General features: G+C 37.4%; 1 protein-coding gene across 2 annotated transcripts in view; it reads left to right on the top strand.

Moving 5' to 3' along the window:
* The window catches only part of LARP1B (La ribonucleoprotein domain family member 1B), a 138,968-nt gene that overhangs the window by 99,730 nt on the left and 25,180 nt on the right, over nucleotides 1-14,058 (top strand). For both annotated transcript variants that reach the window (XM_023516569.1, XM_023516570.1), the window contains 2 exons: nucleotides 6,741-6,952; nucleotides 7,948-8,054. In XM_023516569.1, the coding sequence (XP_023372337.1) occupies nucleotides 6,741-6,952; nucleotides 7,948-8,054 (319 nt within the window). The remainder of the gene's footprint in view (nucleotides 1-6,740; nucleotides 6,953-7,947; nucleotides 8,055-14,058) is intronic.

Genomic DNA, 14,058 nt, shown 5'->3' on the forward strand with positions numbered 1-14,058 from the left:
TTGGTAGAGTGCTGTGGCACCACAGCTCACAGCAACCTCAAACTCTTGGGCTTAAGTGATTATCTTGCCTCAACCTCTTAAGTAGCTGGCACTACATGTGTCCACCACAACACCTGGCTGGTTTTTGGTTGCAGTTGTTGCTGTTGTTTAGTAGGCCTCGGCCAGGCTCAAACCCGCCAGCTCCAGTGTATGTGGCCAGTGTCCTACTCACTAAGCTATGGGCGCCAAGCCTGTCCTAAGTACTTTCTTTAGTAGTTGTTTTAGAGCAGTTCATTTAATTGGTTGGCTATGATTTATCTTAGTTTTCCTTATCTAGTTTTATTGATGTTTAAGTTAAAACATCAGTAATTATTTCTTGTTCTTTTTTCTCTTTCTCCCTTTTTGTTTCCTTTTTGAGATAGAGTAATTTCACTCTCTTGCCCTCAGTAGAGTGCCATGGCATCCTTATAGCTCCCAGCAACCTCAAACTCTTGGGTCCTAGAGATCCTCTTGCCTCACTCTCCCTAGTAGGAGGGACTACATGTATGTACCACCATGCCTAGCTGATTTTTCTCTTTTTAGTAGGGGCGGGGGTCTCACTCTTGCTCAAGCACGTCTTGAACTCTTGAGCTCAAGCAGTCCATCAGCCTCAGCCTCACAGAATGCTAGGATTATAGGCATGAGCCTCTTTCTCTCTTTCAAGACTACAATAATGTGTATATTGGGCCACTTAAAGTTGTCCCATACCTCGCCTGTGGCCTTTTTTTTTTTTTTAAACAGAGTCTTGCTCCACACAACCTCAAATTCATGAATTCCTAGGTTCAAGCGATCCTCCTGCTTTGCTCCCAAAGTGCTAGGATTATAGGCATGAGCCTCTGAGCCTGGCTGTTCTGTTCTTATTTTGTTTTGTTTCTATTTCCTTTTCTTTCTGTTTTTTTTTTTTTCTTTTTTGGTAATTTCTATTTCTCTCTCTTCCAGATTATTAGTCTTTTCTTCTATAGTATTTAATTTATTTTTAATTCCATCCATTTATTTTTATATTTCAGCTGTTGTATTTTTCTTCTTTAGAAGCTTGATTGAGTTCTCTCCGGCAAAGAGTTCTCTTTTATATGCCCATGTCTCTTCTTTTATATGCTCATGTTTTCCTCTACTTTATTGAATACACAAAATATAGTTATAAGTTTTTTTGCTAGCAATATATAAATTCAGTATTTGAATCCATGTCAGTTTGACTGCTTTAGTTCAGTAGCAGGCACATTATGGCCCAGCAGCTGTAACTGGCCTGCCGTGGACCAGTCTGGTCTCTCTGGTTATTTATATTTGGTGTGTGGTTTTTTTTTTGTTTTTTTTTTTTTTGAGACAGAGCGTCAAGCTCTCCCCCTGGGTAGTGTGCCGTGGCATCACAGCTCACAGCAACCTCCAACTCCTGGGCTCAAGCGAGTCTCCTGCCTCCGCCTCCCAAGTAGCTGGGACCACAGGCGCCCGCCACAACGCCCGGCCATTTTTTGGTTGCAGCCGTCATTGTTGTTTGGCGGGTCCGGGCTGGGGATTCGAACCCGCCACCTTAGGTGTACGTGGCTGGCGCCTTAGCCGGTTGAGCTACAGGCGCCGAGCCGGTGTGTGGTTTTTTTTACGTTACAGAAGTAGGGTAGAGATACCCTATGCAGATACCTTATGATCCAGAAAGTTAAAAATATTTACTATTTGGCGTTTGAAGAAAAAGTTTGCTATACTCTGATTTAGTGGCATGTTTATTTATAACAAACCCGAAGTGCCAATGATCATGTTAGTACTACTGACTTTCAGTGAATACCAACATCATAATGTTTTATTTTTATAAAGGCAATGAGGGCTGGACAAAGCTTGTACAGGTCAGGTATAAAGCTGTGCAATGATTGGATGTGGTCATGATAAAATTCGGAAAATCTTAAGTAGTAAGATTCCCACATGCCTAAGTCCAGTGATTTTTAAATTTAGCATATTTAAGATTTGCTTGTAAACCTTATTGAAACAGTTTGAAAGATTCTTTACCAAGTTTTCCTGCTTCACCAAGTTAAGTGGGATTTGATAATATACATTTATAACAAGTACCTAGGTCATGTTGATGGTGCTCATTGGGACCACACTTTGAAAATCACTGCTTTAGGCTCAGTGCCTGTGTATCAAGCGGCTAAAGCGCCAGCCACATACACCTCAGCTGGCGGGTTCAAATACAGCCTGAGCTTGCCAAACAACAATGATGGCTGTAACCAAAAAATAGCCGGGTGTTGTGGCGAGCACATGTAGTCCCAACTACTTGGGAGGCCGAGGCAGGAGAATCGCTTGAGCCCAGGAGTTGGAGGTTGCTGTGAACTGTGAAGCCATTGCACTCTACCCAGGGTGACAGCTTGAGGCTCTGTCTCAAAAAAAAAGAAAACCACTGCTTTAACTTAGTGTCTGAAACACCATTATTTTTTGGTAAACTTTTACCAAAAACTGTAAGGGAGATAGTCACAATTGAAGTGCCCTGAAGACAAGATGACTTGGTTTGTTTTGTTTTTTTATAGCTTTCTTGGGGTATAATTTACATACCATAAAATTAACCCATTTTTAAGTATATCATTTGACAAATTTCAGTAAATCTGTATGGGTGTATACTGGCACCACAATCCAGTTTTAGAACAATTTTATCATGTTAAAAAATTAGATTATGCTCATTTGCAATCAGTCCCAACACTCAGCCTCAGCCTGAGGCAACTAGTTATCCACTTTCCAGAAATTTTATATAAATGGAATCATATGTAGTTTTGTGTCTGGTTTCTTCCACTTACAGAATATTTTTGATGTTCATGCATGTCATTGTCTGTATCAGTACGATGCTCCTTTTTATTAGAAGTATTAGGTAACATGGAAATACTATATTTTGTTTATCTGTTCCACAGTATTTGGATTGTTTCCATTTTGGCTATTATGAAAAAAGCTGTTATCAATGATCATATATCAGAGATGGCCCTATGATTTTGATCAAAAGGAAGTTATAATATCTACATGATTTTCATTTGTTATGGCCTTGCAGTTGATAAAAAATGTTAATATGTTTTTGTTCCCTAATTATATGTATTTCAGATAATACATAGTAATATTTTAATATCTACTATGAATATTTTCTTCTAACAATTAACTATTTTGTATACAATATGTTATAAAAACTTTGCAAATGTTTCTTTTGAGAGAACTAAAGTGCGTTATAGACCTAAGTCTTCACAAAATTGATATGTTTTCTCTTATTGGGAGGTAAAATTCACAGTAAACAAACTTAGAATAGAATAAATATAAAACTGAAATAAAACTTAACGTTTGATTATGGAAATGTTCAGATACAGATAAAAATAGAATTGTTTAATGAACCTTCATGTACCCATCTCACCTAATTTCAGCAATTGTTAGTTTGACATTCTTTATCTGTGTCTTGCTTCCTAACTTATTTCTGGTATTTTATATGGAATCTCAAAATTATATCATTTCTTCTGGAAATACTTCATTGTATATTGCAAACTGGTAAAGACTTATAAAAATATGCATATATATAAATTTTTACAGTACCATTATTTCACATAACAAAATTATAATTTTTAACATCATCTACTACACAGTTTATATTTGATTGTCCCCAGTTGCCCAAAATATATCTTTTTCAAATTGTTTGATTAAATTAGGATGAAACAAGGTACATACATTGCATTTGATTGATACGTGTGTATACCATTAAGTCACTCTTAGTTTATAATCATTCCTCTTCTCTTGTTTTTACATGTCAGTGATTTGTTGACGAAATGGGGTAATTTGCTGTAGGATTTCTTAATGATCTAATTTACCTAATTGTATCTTCTTCATATCAATCAATATGTTCTCTTGTCTCCTGTATTTCTAATGAAGTAGAAATACAGAGGACTCAGATACAGAGGATTGAGCATATTTAGGTTTCGATGACAAGGATATTTCTTAGGAAGAGTTGTTTCCTATTGTATCATAATATGTCTGTCTCACTTTTACTGATGTTATGATTGATGATTTGGATCAGGTGTTGTCAGCCTTATCTATTCATTATAAAATTTCCCTTCAACTTCTTACCAAATGGTTTTAGTACCTATTGATGACTATTCCCAAGATATCCTATATTTCAGTAGAGTTGCAAATAGTGATCTTCTAATTGTATCATTCCTTCTGCATTTCTTACCTAGAATTCTTCTTTAAAGAATAATATTCTTTCATCAATTCTTTAACCTGAAATTCAATTTTTACAGACAAGGATAATGCGTGTTTCTTTTTTTTATTCAGTTTTCAAAATAATGACTTTTGGTGCCCTAGCAAACTCCAAATGTGATTGAGTTTTATTGTATTGTTATGAAGCTTCATATTTGACTGGTGGGACCTCTAAAGTTTTCTCCTGTGTTCTTTGACTTATGCTACTATTTTTTTGCTTTTTGTTTTTTAATTTCATTGCTTTGTGGCCCAAGATTTCCCAGGCTTACATTATACATTTTCTACTCTAGACTTTATTTCCTTGAGGAGAACTGATCAGTGAGAAATGAACTTTATAGATCATAATCTAGGTACTCTTTCTGACTTTCTATTGCTCCTAGATCTTTGAAGATTTATTTTGAACAGGTACTGGATTTAACATATTTTTCAGTATATTCTCATATTTTTATCTTCAATATTGTATATATTTTTGGTACAAGGAAAACAATATTTACACAATTCAATTAAGTTTAGCATTCCTTTGGTGATGATATATGTTTTTCCCTAGAGATTATGTAAAATAGCACTCATAATCAATAAAATTGCTATGGCTGTTGTTTTTAGGGAAGCAATGAGACTTGCTCTTGTCATCTAATGGGTTGATATGTAAGAAAATAAATTTTAATTTAATAAATGAAACAACAAATGGATAAAATGCAGAGATGGCACAAAAAAAGAATTAGTTAACTCTGTTGGCAGGAGGTGTTCAAGGAATGCTTCGTATTCCAAGGTAGGTAACATCAGTGATGGGTATTAAAGAAAGGATCTGAGTTCCACTGGGTATACAAAAGATTCAAGAAAGGGACTTCAGATAAAGGAAGAAGTATTTGAAAAGGTATGGAGCAAAGAAACAGGAACAAATAACTTGCTGCTATCTGGGTCACCAAGATTGAAGATGAGGCCAAATCAAGCAAGTCTCACATGCTGTGATAAAGATCCTAGGCTGCTTCTAAAGACAAAAGGAAAACACTGAGGGATTTTTAAGTAGAAATATGAAATGATGTAATTTGCTTCTCAGAATAATCATTATGGTAGCTGTGAGGAAAGCAGATTGAGAGAGGAAATGGCAAATGGGTAAGTTCACGTTTGACTTTACAGACTTGCACCTAGAATAGTGCTTGGTGTATAATAGGCACTTGATATTTGTTGAATGAAAAAGCAAAAGATTATTTTATGAATTGAAGGTTGATAAATCTGAAGAAAAAAAAACCATACAGAAATAGAGCCTGCCAGGCATGGTAGCTCGTGCCTATAATCCTAGCACTCAGGGACGCTGAGGCAGATGGGTAACTTGAGCTCAGGAGTTCAAGACCAACATGAGCAAAAGGAAGACCCTGTCTATACTAAAATAGAAAAAAACTGAAGCAAGAGGATTGCTTGAGCCCAAAATTTGGAGGTTGCTGTGAGCCACGACGCCATCGCACTCTACCCAGGGGCAACAGCTTGAGACTGTCTCCAAAAAAAAAAAAGAAAAGAAATAGAGCCTATATTTTTGTCACTATTACTTGATTCATCTGCTGCCTTACTTAGTGTCTTACCATAGATTTTATGAACAAATTAATAAGTAAATAATCAAATTGGAAAATAGTCAAAGGATATGAATAGCAAGCTCACAAAAGGGAAAGTCTGAGTGGTAACTAGAAATATGAAAAAATGCTCAACTTCACTATTAACAACTAAGAAAATACAAATATTATTTATATCCCATTAGATGGAAAAATATTTAAGAATCTGAACAAAACCCAGTCTTGACCAGGCTGTGAAATCATTGGAATTCTCACATGCTGGTGGTGAGAGTGTAAATTGGTAAAACCACTACATTGGCGGTCATTAGAAGATGCACATGTTTTTTGACTTAGCATTTCCACTTAGATATGTTTATATCAGAAGAAATGCTTCCACTTGTACAAAGAGAACATGTTCAACAATATTCATTGCAGCATTGTTGATTAAACCACAAATTTGGAAATAACAAATATCTATCTGTAGGATAATGGATACGTTTTGATATATTTGTTTAACATTATACTATTTAGCAGTGAAAATGAACAAAATTAGAGCTATATGAATAAAACATGAAAAATCTTATAAAATGATATAGTGTGATATAACTTAAATAAAGCAAATTATGCAAAATAATAGTATTATATATGTGTAGTAATAGATCAAAACACCAAATTTGAGAGTATGTTTATTTCTATGGAAGGAAAGTAGGAGGGAAATGGAGCTGGGAAGGTTATTCAGGAAGCTTCAGCTTTTCTTTTTAGGGGGAAAAAGGGTCATAAACTGATAGAACAATTAAAATTTTATAAAGCTAGGAGATGGTTAAACTAGTATTTGTTATTTCTGTTCTTATATGTTCAAAATGTTTCTGGTGAAAAAGTCCTTTTGAGTTTGGAGAATTTCAGAATTATCTTTATTCTCAAAGTGAAATATTTTTCCTGGCATCTAAATAATGTCAAGAGCTTTTTATTTTGCAGATTTGACTGATGAATTAGCTCAGAAGCTGATGGTTGTTTCAGAAATAACATCAGCAACAATGGCCCGTTCACTGCCCACGGCAGTTCCAGAATCTCCTAGGATTCATCCTGCAAGGACACCCAAAACACCTCGAACACCCAGGTTACAAGATCCTAACAAAACACCAAGATTTTATCCCGTTGTTAAAGAACCAAAAGCCATTGATTTAAAGGTACACAGAGCAACCAGGAACATAAAGCATGTATTTTATATCCTTTGACATTACAGAACAGAACTTTTTAGCTTCTATCACATTAAAAAATGTATATTTTGGGTGGCGCCTGTGGCTCAGTGGGTAGGGCGCTGGCCCCATATGCTGAGGGTGGCAGGTTCGAACCTGGCCCCGGCCAAACTGCAACAAAAAATAGTCGGGCATTGTGGCAGGTGCCTGTAATCCCAGCTGCTCAAGAAGCTGAGGAAGGAGAATCGCCTAAGCCCAGGAGTTGGAGGTTTCTGTGAGCTGTGGTGCCACATCACTCTACCAAGGGCAATAAAATGAGACTCTGTCTCTTGAAAAAAATATATGTATTTTAACTTGTAAGAATTTATTAAAAAGTAGTATTTTACCATAGTGATGTTTTCTCAGTTTAAGAAATAACATCTTGTTTTTTGAGAGAGAGCCTCAAGCTATCCCCCTCGGTAGAGTGCAGTGGCATCACAGCTCACAGCAACCTCCACCTCCTGGGCTCAAGCAAGTCTCCTGCCTCAGTCTCCCAAGTAGCTGGGACCACAGGCACCCGCCACAACGCCCAGCTATTTTTTGGTTGCAGCCATCATTGTTGTTTGGCAGGCCCGGGCTGGATTCGAACCCACCACCTTAGGTATATATGGCTGGCGCCTTAGCTGCTTGAGCCACAGGCGCCAAGCCAAGAAATAACTTCTTTACAGTTGAGTAGTATAATTAAAGACAAATAGAAGGTATGATAAAGAATCGTACTAAGTTGCGTTACTTTTCATCCTTGTGCTATAAACCTAGCAAAGGGCCTTGTTTGTTAAGTTTTATAACTTGTATGTGAGGTGGTTGGGTTTTATGACTTCATATGATTTCACAATGTATCACCTACTGTATGAAAATGTTTGAGTTGGTTTATAGTCAGAGGGTTTTAATTTACTTGTGGAGTTCACACTGCTAACAGTAATTGCAATGCTTGACTTTATTTTCTTTAGAGTCCAAGAAAGAGAAAAACAAGGCATAGTACAAATCCCCCTCTAGAGTGTCATGTTGGTTGGGTGATGGATTCCAGAGATCATGAGCCAAGAACATCTTCTGTCAGGTACTATATTAGTCAAAAATTGCTCTTTTGTTCTTGATTTGAAGTGTATTGTAAACAGTTACTAATTATATATTTTGATATATTAAAAATTAATATGTTAGCGAATTAAAGAACAATGAAAATAGTAAAAAGAAGCCAAAGAAGGGAAAATAAACAGGACAGTTTTTTTTTCTCCCTTTAAATTATTTTTCATAAATGTGGACTCTTACATTTATAAACTATTTAATTCTAAGTCTATAAAAGTTACTGTCTTCCATTGGGTGGTCCCTGTGGCTCAGTGGGTAGGGTGCCAGCCCCATGTATTGAGGGTGGCAGGTTCGAACCCATACCCAGCCAAACTGCAACAAAAAATAGCCGGGTGTCAGCTTGGCGCCCATAGCTCAAGTGGCTAAGGTGCCAGCCACATACACCAGAGCTGGTGGGTACGAATCCAGCCCAGGCCTGCCAAACAACAATGACAGCTACAACCAAAAAATGGCTGGGTGTTGTGGCAGGCGCCTGTAGTCCCAGCTACTCAGGAGGCTGAGGCAAGAGAATCACCTAAGCCCTGGAGATGGAGGTTGCTATGAGCTGAGATGCCACAGCACTCTACCAAGGGCAATAAAGTGAGACTCTGTCTCTTTAAAAAAAAAAAAAAAAAGAGTAAACAGCTACTGTCTTTCCTAAGACCCCAGATTCTCAGTGGCATTTAGTATGTTCTTAGTAGATAGTTACTGAAGAAAATTAATGTTCTAAACAACTCAGTAAAAACAAAGCATGTTATTTTGGGTATTGTCTTTTTGGGGGAAATTATTTAGATTAGGTGACTATTAGTAGGAAGTATAATTTGTTAGCCTTAATTTTAAAAAAGGACTATTATTTACCTCAAAAGAGATGACAGAACTTTTAGAGTGCCAGTAATATGCAAAGCAATATGTCATGTTTGTCCTGTAGAGGTGATACATAGGTGATTTACTGCTCATTGCTTTGTGTTTCTTAAAAACCTGTCTGGTGTTTATATTATATATTTTTAGAATAATTACTTTACAGTTTTTCCATTTGAAAACTTTGAGGAAAAATGTTATTTACTAGAGGGGAAGGATTAGTTTCATGATAAGAAATGCTAGGGAGTTTATCATGAACTTAAAATCTCAAAACTTGTCTTCTCAGTCATACCTGTTTGGTACTTTAACATTATTCTCATTAGATATATTGTCCCTAAAAGATAAAATCTATGTGTGTTTTGTGTTCTTCTATACACTTACAGTATACAAATAGTTAGTGTTGAAGTCTAAGCAATTTTAAATTTCCTTCCAAGAGCATTTTTTTATTGGAACAATATATTTAGAGATCAACTGAATGGTAAAAAGCAAAAAATTAATCAGTAACATTTCATTTAGTTAGAATAGAATTTAGTTCTACATGTAATATTTAGGTAAGAATATATTAATTTTATGATTCATATTCTACCACAGTATATCTTTTGCTGTTAATAAATATATATAATGATACATTCTCAGCCACCACCTCACCATCCCCCACAAGTAAAATATGTCAAGAAAGCTACTTAGTATGTTAGGCATTTTTTCTAGGTACTGATTATGTAGCAGGGGACAAGAAAGATACAGTCCCTATTTTTCTGGAGCTTAATTCAGGCAGGATACATAAGAATTTATAGTATTACAGGGTGGATTTCTAAAAACAGACTTTATTTTTTAGAGCAGTGTTAGATTTGTAGCAAAATTGTGTGGAAAATACAGAGTTCCACATCTGACCGACCCCATACCACAGCCTCTTCCACTATTTATATCTTGAACTAGAGTGGTACATTTGTTACAGTCTATAAATCTACTGTTAATACAGCATTATCAGTCAAAGTTTATAGTTTCCACCAGGGTTCACTCCTAGTGGTATTTGGTATACAAATCCATTCTATGGATTTGAACGAATACATAATGACTTCTTTAGCCACCATTATATTATCATTCAAAATAGTTTCACTGCCCTAAAAATCTTCTGTGCCCTTGCTCTGACTGTTCATCCTTTCTTCCCCTGAGCCCTTGGCAATCACTGTCTCCATAGTTTTGTCCTTTCCAGAATGTTATAGAGTTGGAATCGTACAGTATATAGCCTTGTCAGGTTGGCTTCATACATTAATATGCATTTAAATTTCTTCCATGTCTTTTAATGGCTTGATATTTCCTTTCTTTTTACCTCTGAAATAGACCATCGTCTGTATGTACCACAACTTATTGTGGTACATTTAACTACCAAAGGACATCTTAGTTTCTTCCCTGTTTTGACTATTATGAATAAAGCTTCAGCTTGGCACCTATGGCTCAAGTGGGTAAGGCGCCAGCCACATACACCTAAGGTGGCAGGTTCAAATCCAGCCCAGGCCTGCCAAAAACAACGACAGCTGCAACCAAAAATTAGCCAGGCGTTGTGGCGGGCACCTGTGGTCACAGCTACTTGGGAGGCTGAGGCAGGAGATTTGCTTGAGTCCAGGAGCTAGAGATTGCTGCGAGCTGTGATGCCACAGCACTCTACCTGGGGGGATAGCTTGAGGCTCTGTCTCAAAAAAAAAAAGAAAATGAATAAAGCTTCTATAAAAACATCTGTGTACATGTTTTCAGATCCTTGGGTAAATACCAGAGTATATGATTGCTGCATTGTATGATAAGAGAATGTTTAGTTTTATAAGAAACTGACAAACTGTCTTCCAAAGTGGCTGTATCATTTTGCATTCCCACCAGTAATGTTTCTTTGTAACCTTGGTAATATCTTATTTTGAGGTCTGCCTTGTCTGATATAAATATAACTGCACCAGCTTTCTCTTTTCATTCATTTTTTTTTTGTGTGTGTGTGTGGTTTTTGGCCAGGGCTGGGTTTGAACTCATCACCTCCAGCATATGGGGCTGGTGCCTTACTCCTTTGAGCCACAGTGCCGCCCTCATTCAATTTTAAATAGACAGTCTCTCTATCCCCAAGCCTGGAGTTCAGTGGTGTAGTCATAGTTCACTGTAGCCTCAAACTCCTGGGCTCAAGCAATCCTCTGGCCTCTGTTTCACAAGTAGCTGGGACTAGTGGTGTGCACCGCTGCACCTGGCTAATTTTTAAACTTTTTTCTGTAGAGACAAGGTCTCACTATGTTGCCTAGGCTGGTCTCAAACTCCTGGCCTTAAGCAGTCCTCCAGCCTCAGCCTCCTAAAGTGCTGGAATTATAGGCATGAGCCAACTTATTTTGATCAATGTTTGCAATAGTTTATTTTTTTAAACAGTCTTTGTATTAAAGTGGGTTTCATTTAAACAGCATATATTTCAGTCTTGCCTTGCTTTTTATTATCCAGCCTGACAATATGTCTTTTAAATATTTGGATCAATCCACATTTATTGTAATTATTGACATGGTTGGATTTAAATGTATCATCTGTCTCATATATTCTTTGTTTTTTTTCCTCTTTTTTTGTTTTTATTTGGATCAGTTGAGTTTTTCAATAATGATTCTATTTATCTCTACTGTTGGCTTATTAATTATATCTTTTTTTATTTTTTACTGGTCCTCTAGGATTTACAGGTACACCTTGTTTTATTGTGCTTTGCTTGGTTATACTTCACAGATATTTCATTTGTCCTAAATTAAAGGTTTGTGGCAACCTTCTGTTAAGTAAGTCCATCACTGCCATATTTCCAATGGATATGCTTAATTTGTGTCTCTGTGCCACACATTGGTAAATCTAACAATATTTTAAACTTTTTCTTTTGTTTGGAAACTTTTTACCAAAAGTAGTTATTATTCCCAACCATTCCCAGATAACATTTAGGCAAAAATCTGAGTGCAGTCTGTTTTTTGCCACACCATCCCCAAAATATAGGAGTTTCTGTTGTAAGAAAGGAAGAATAGATATTGGTTAGACAGCAATATTTCTCATACTTCCTGCATAGAGAGCAATAGCACCCAAGGCCTAGGTGCTTTGATAGTGTTTTCTCTAGCTACATTGCAAATTATTACCTTTCTGGCTTTATGCCCATAGCACAGTGTTTACGGCACCAGCCACATGCACTGAACATGGAGGGTTTGAGCCTGGCCCCAGCCAGCTAAACAACAATGACAATAGCCAGGTGTTGGGGCTGGAGCCTATAGTCCCAACTACTTGGGAGGCTGAGGCAAGAGAATCACTTAGGCCCAAGAGAGGGAGGTTACTGTGAGCTGTGACACCACAGCACTCTACCAAGGGTGACATAATGAGACTCTGTCTCAAAAAAACAAAAAAAAATTACCTTCCTAATATTTTAAACTTTTTCACTATTATTATATTTTCCTAATATTTAGACTTTTTTCAATGTCTTTTATGGTCAGTAATCTTTTGTCACTGTTGTAATTTTTTCAGGGATCGATGTGAACCACACCCCTCTGAGATGGTAAACATAATCAGTACATGCTATGTGTGTTCTGACTGCTCCACCAAGTAATCTTTGTCACTGTTGTAATTTTTGGGGGGCGATGTGAACCACACCCATATGAGATGGTAAACATAATCAGTACATGCTATGTGTGTTCTGACTGTTCCCCCCATCTTTCTCCTTTTCCTCAGGCCCCTCTATATCCTAAGATAAAACCATGTTGAAATTAGACTAGTTAATGAACAACTTCTCAGTGGTCAAGTAAAATGAAGAGTTGCATGTCTCTATCTTTAAAGCAGAAGCTAGGGGCAGCACCCATAGCTCAGTGGTTAGGGAGACAGCCACATACACCAAGGCTAGCAGGTTCGAACCTCATCTGGACCAGCTAAAACAACAATGACAACTGCAACAAAAAAGATAGCTGGGCATTGTGGCAGGAGCCTGTGGTCCTAGCTACTTGGGAGGCTGAGGCAAGAATATCACTTAAGCCTGAGAGTTCTAGGTTGCTGTGAGCTGTGATGCCACAGTACTCTACCCAGGGTGACAGCTTTAGACTTTGTTCTCAAAAAAAAAAAAAGCTGGAAATAGGCCAGGTACAGTGGTTCATGCCTGTAATCCTAGCACACTGGGAGGTAGAGACAGGAAGATCACTTGAGGTCAGGAGTTAGAGACCAGCCTGAGCAAGAGCGAGACCCTGTTTCTACTAAAAAGTAAAAACAAAAATTAACCAGGCATGGCGCACTTACCTGTTGTCCCAGCTAATCTGGAGACTGACAGGAGGATGGCTTGAGCCCAGGAGTTTGAGGTTGTTGTGAGCTAGGCTCAAGCCATGGCTATGGCCCAGGTGACAGAGCAAGACAATGTCTCAAAGAAAAAAAGGGGGGAGGGGCTAGAAAAGTAGTCATAAATGAGAAAGCTAGGCTGAAAGGTAGTCTTTTTGTGCCAGTCAAGTTGTGAATACAAAGGAAAAGTTTTTGAAGGAATGAAAAGTGCTACTCCAGTGAACATATAAGTGGTAAGAAAATGAAATAACCTTACTGCTGATAGGGAGAAAGTTTGAGTGCTCTGGATAGAAAATCAAATCAGCCAAAACATTCCCTTAAGCCAAAGCCTAGTCTGCAGCAACACCCTAACTCTTCAATTCTGTGAAGGCTGAAGAAGTAAGCAAGATGGCAGAAGAAAAGTTAGAACCTAGTAGATGGTGGTCATGAAGCTGTCTTCATAACATTAAAGTATAAGGTAAATCAGTAAGTGCTGATGGAGAAGTTGCAGCAAATTATCTTAGAAGATCTAGCTAAGATAATCAATAAAAGTGGCTATGCTAAATAACAAATTTTCAATGTAGACAGAAAAGTCTTCTATTGGAAGAAGATGCCATCTAAGATTGTCATAGCTAGAGAGGAAAAGTTAATGCCTAGCTTCAAAGCTTTGAAGAACAGGGCCAACTCTCTTGTTAGGGGCTAATGCAGCTGGTGACTTAGTTGAACCCACTACTCCTTTAATATTCTGAAAATCTTAGAGCCTTTAAGAATTATGCCAAATCGGCTCGGCGCCTGTGGCTCAAGCGGCTAAGGCACCAGCCACATACACCTAAGGTGGCGGGTTCGAATCCCCAGCCCGG

The sequence above is a fragment of the Otolemur garnettii genome, unplaced genomic scaffold, assembly GCF_000181295.1.
Source record: "Otolemur garnettii isolate 467f Iridium unplaced genomic scaffold, OtoGar3 scaffold00093, whole genome shotgun sequence".
NCBI classification, from domain to species: Eukaryota; Metazoa; Chordata; class Mammalia; order Primates; family Galagidae; genus Otolemur; species Otolemur garnettii.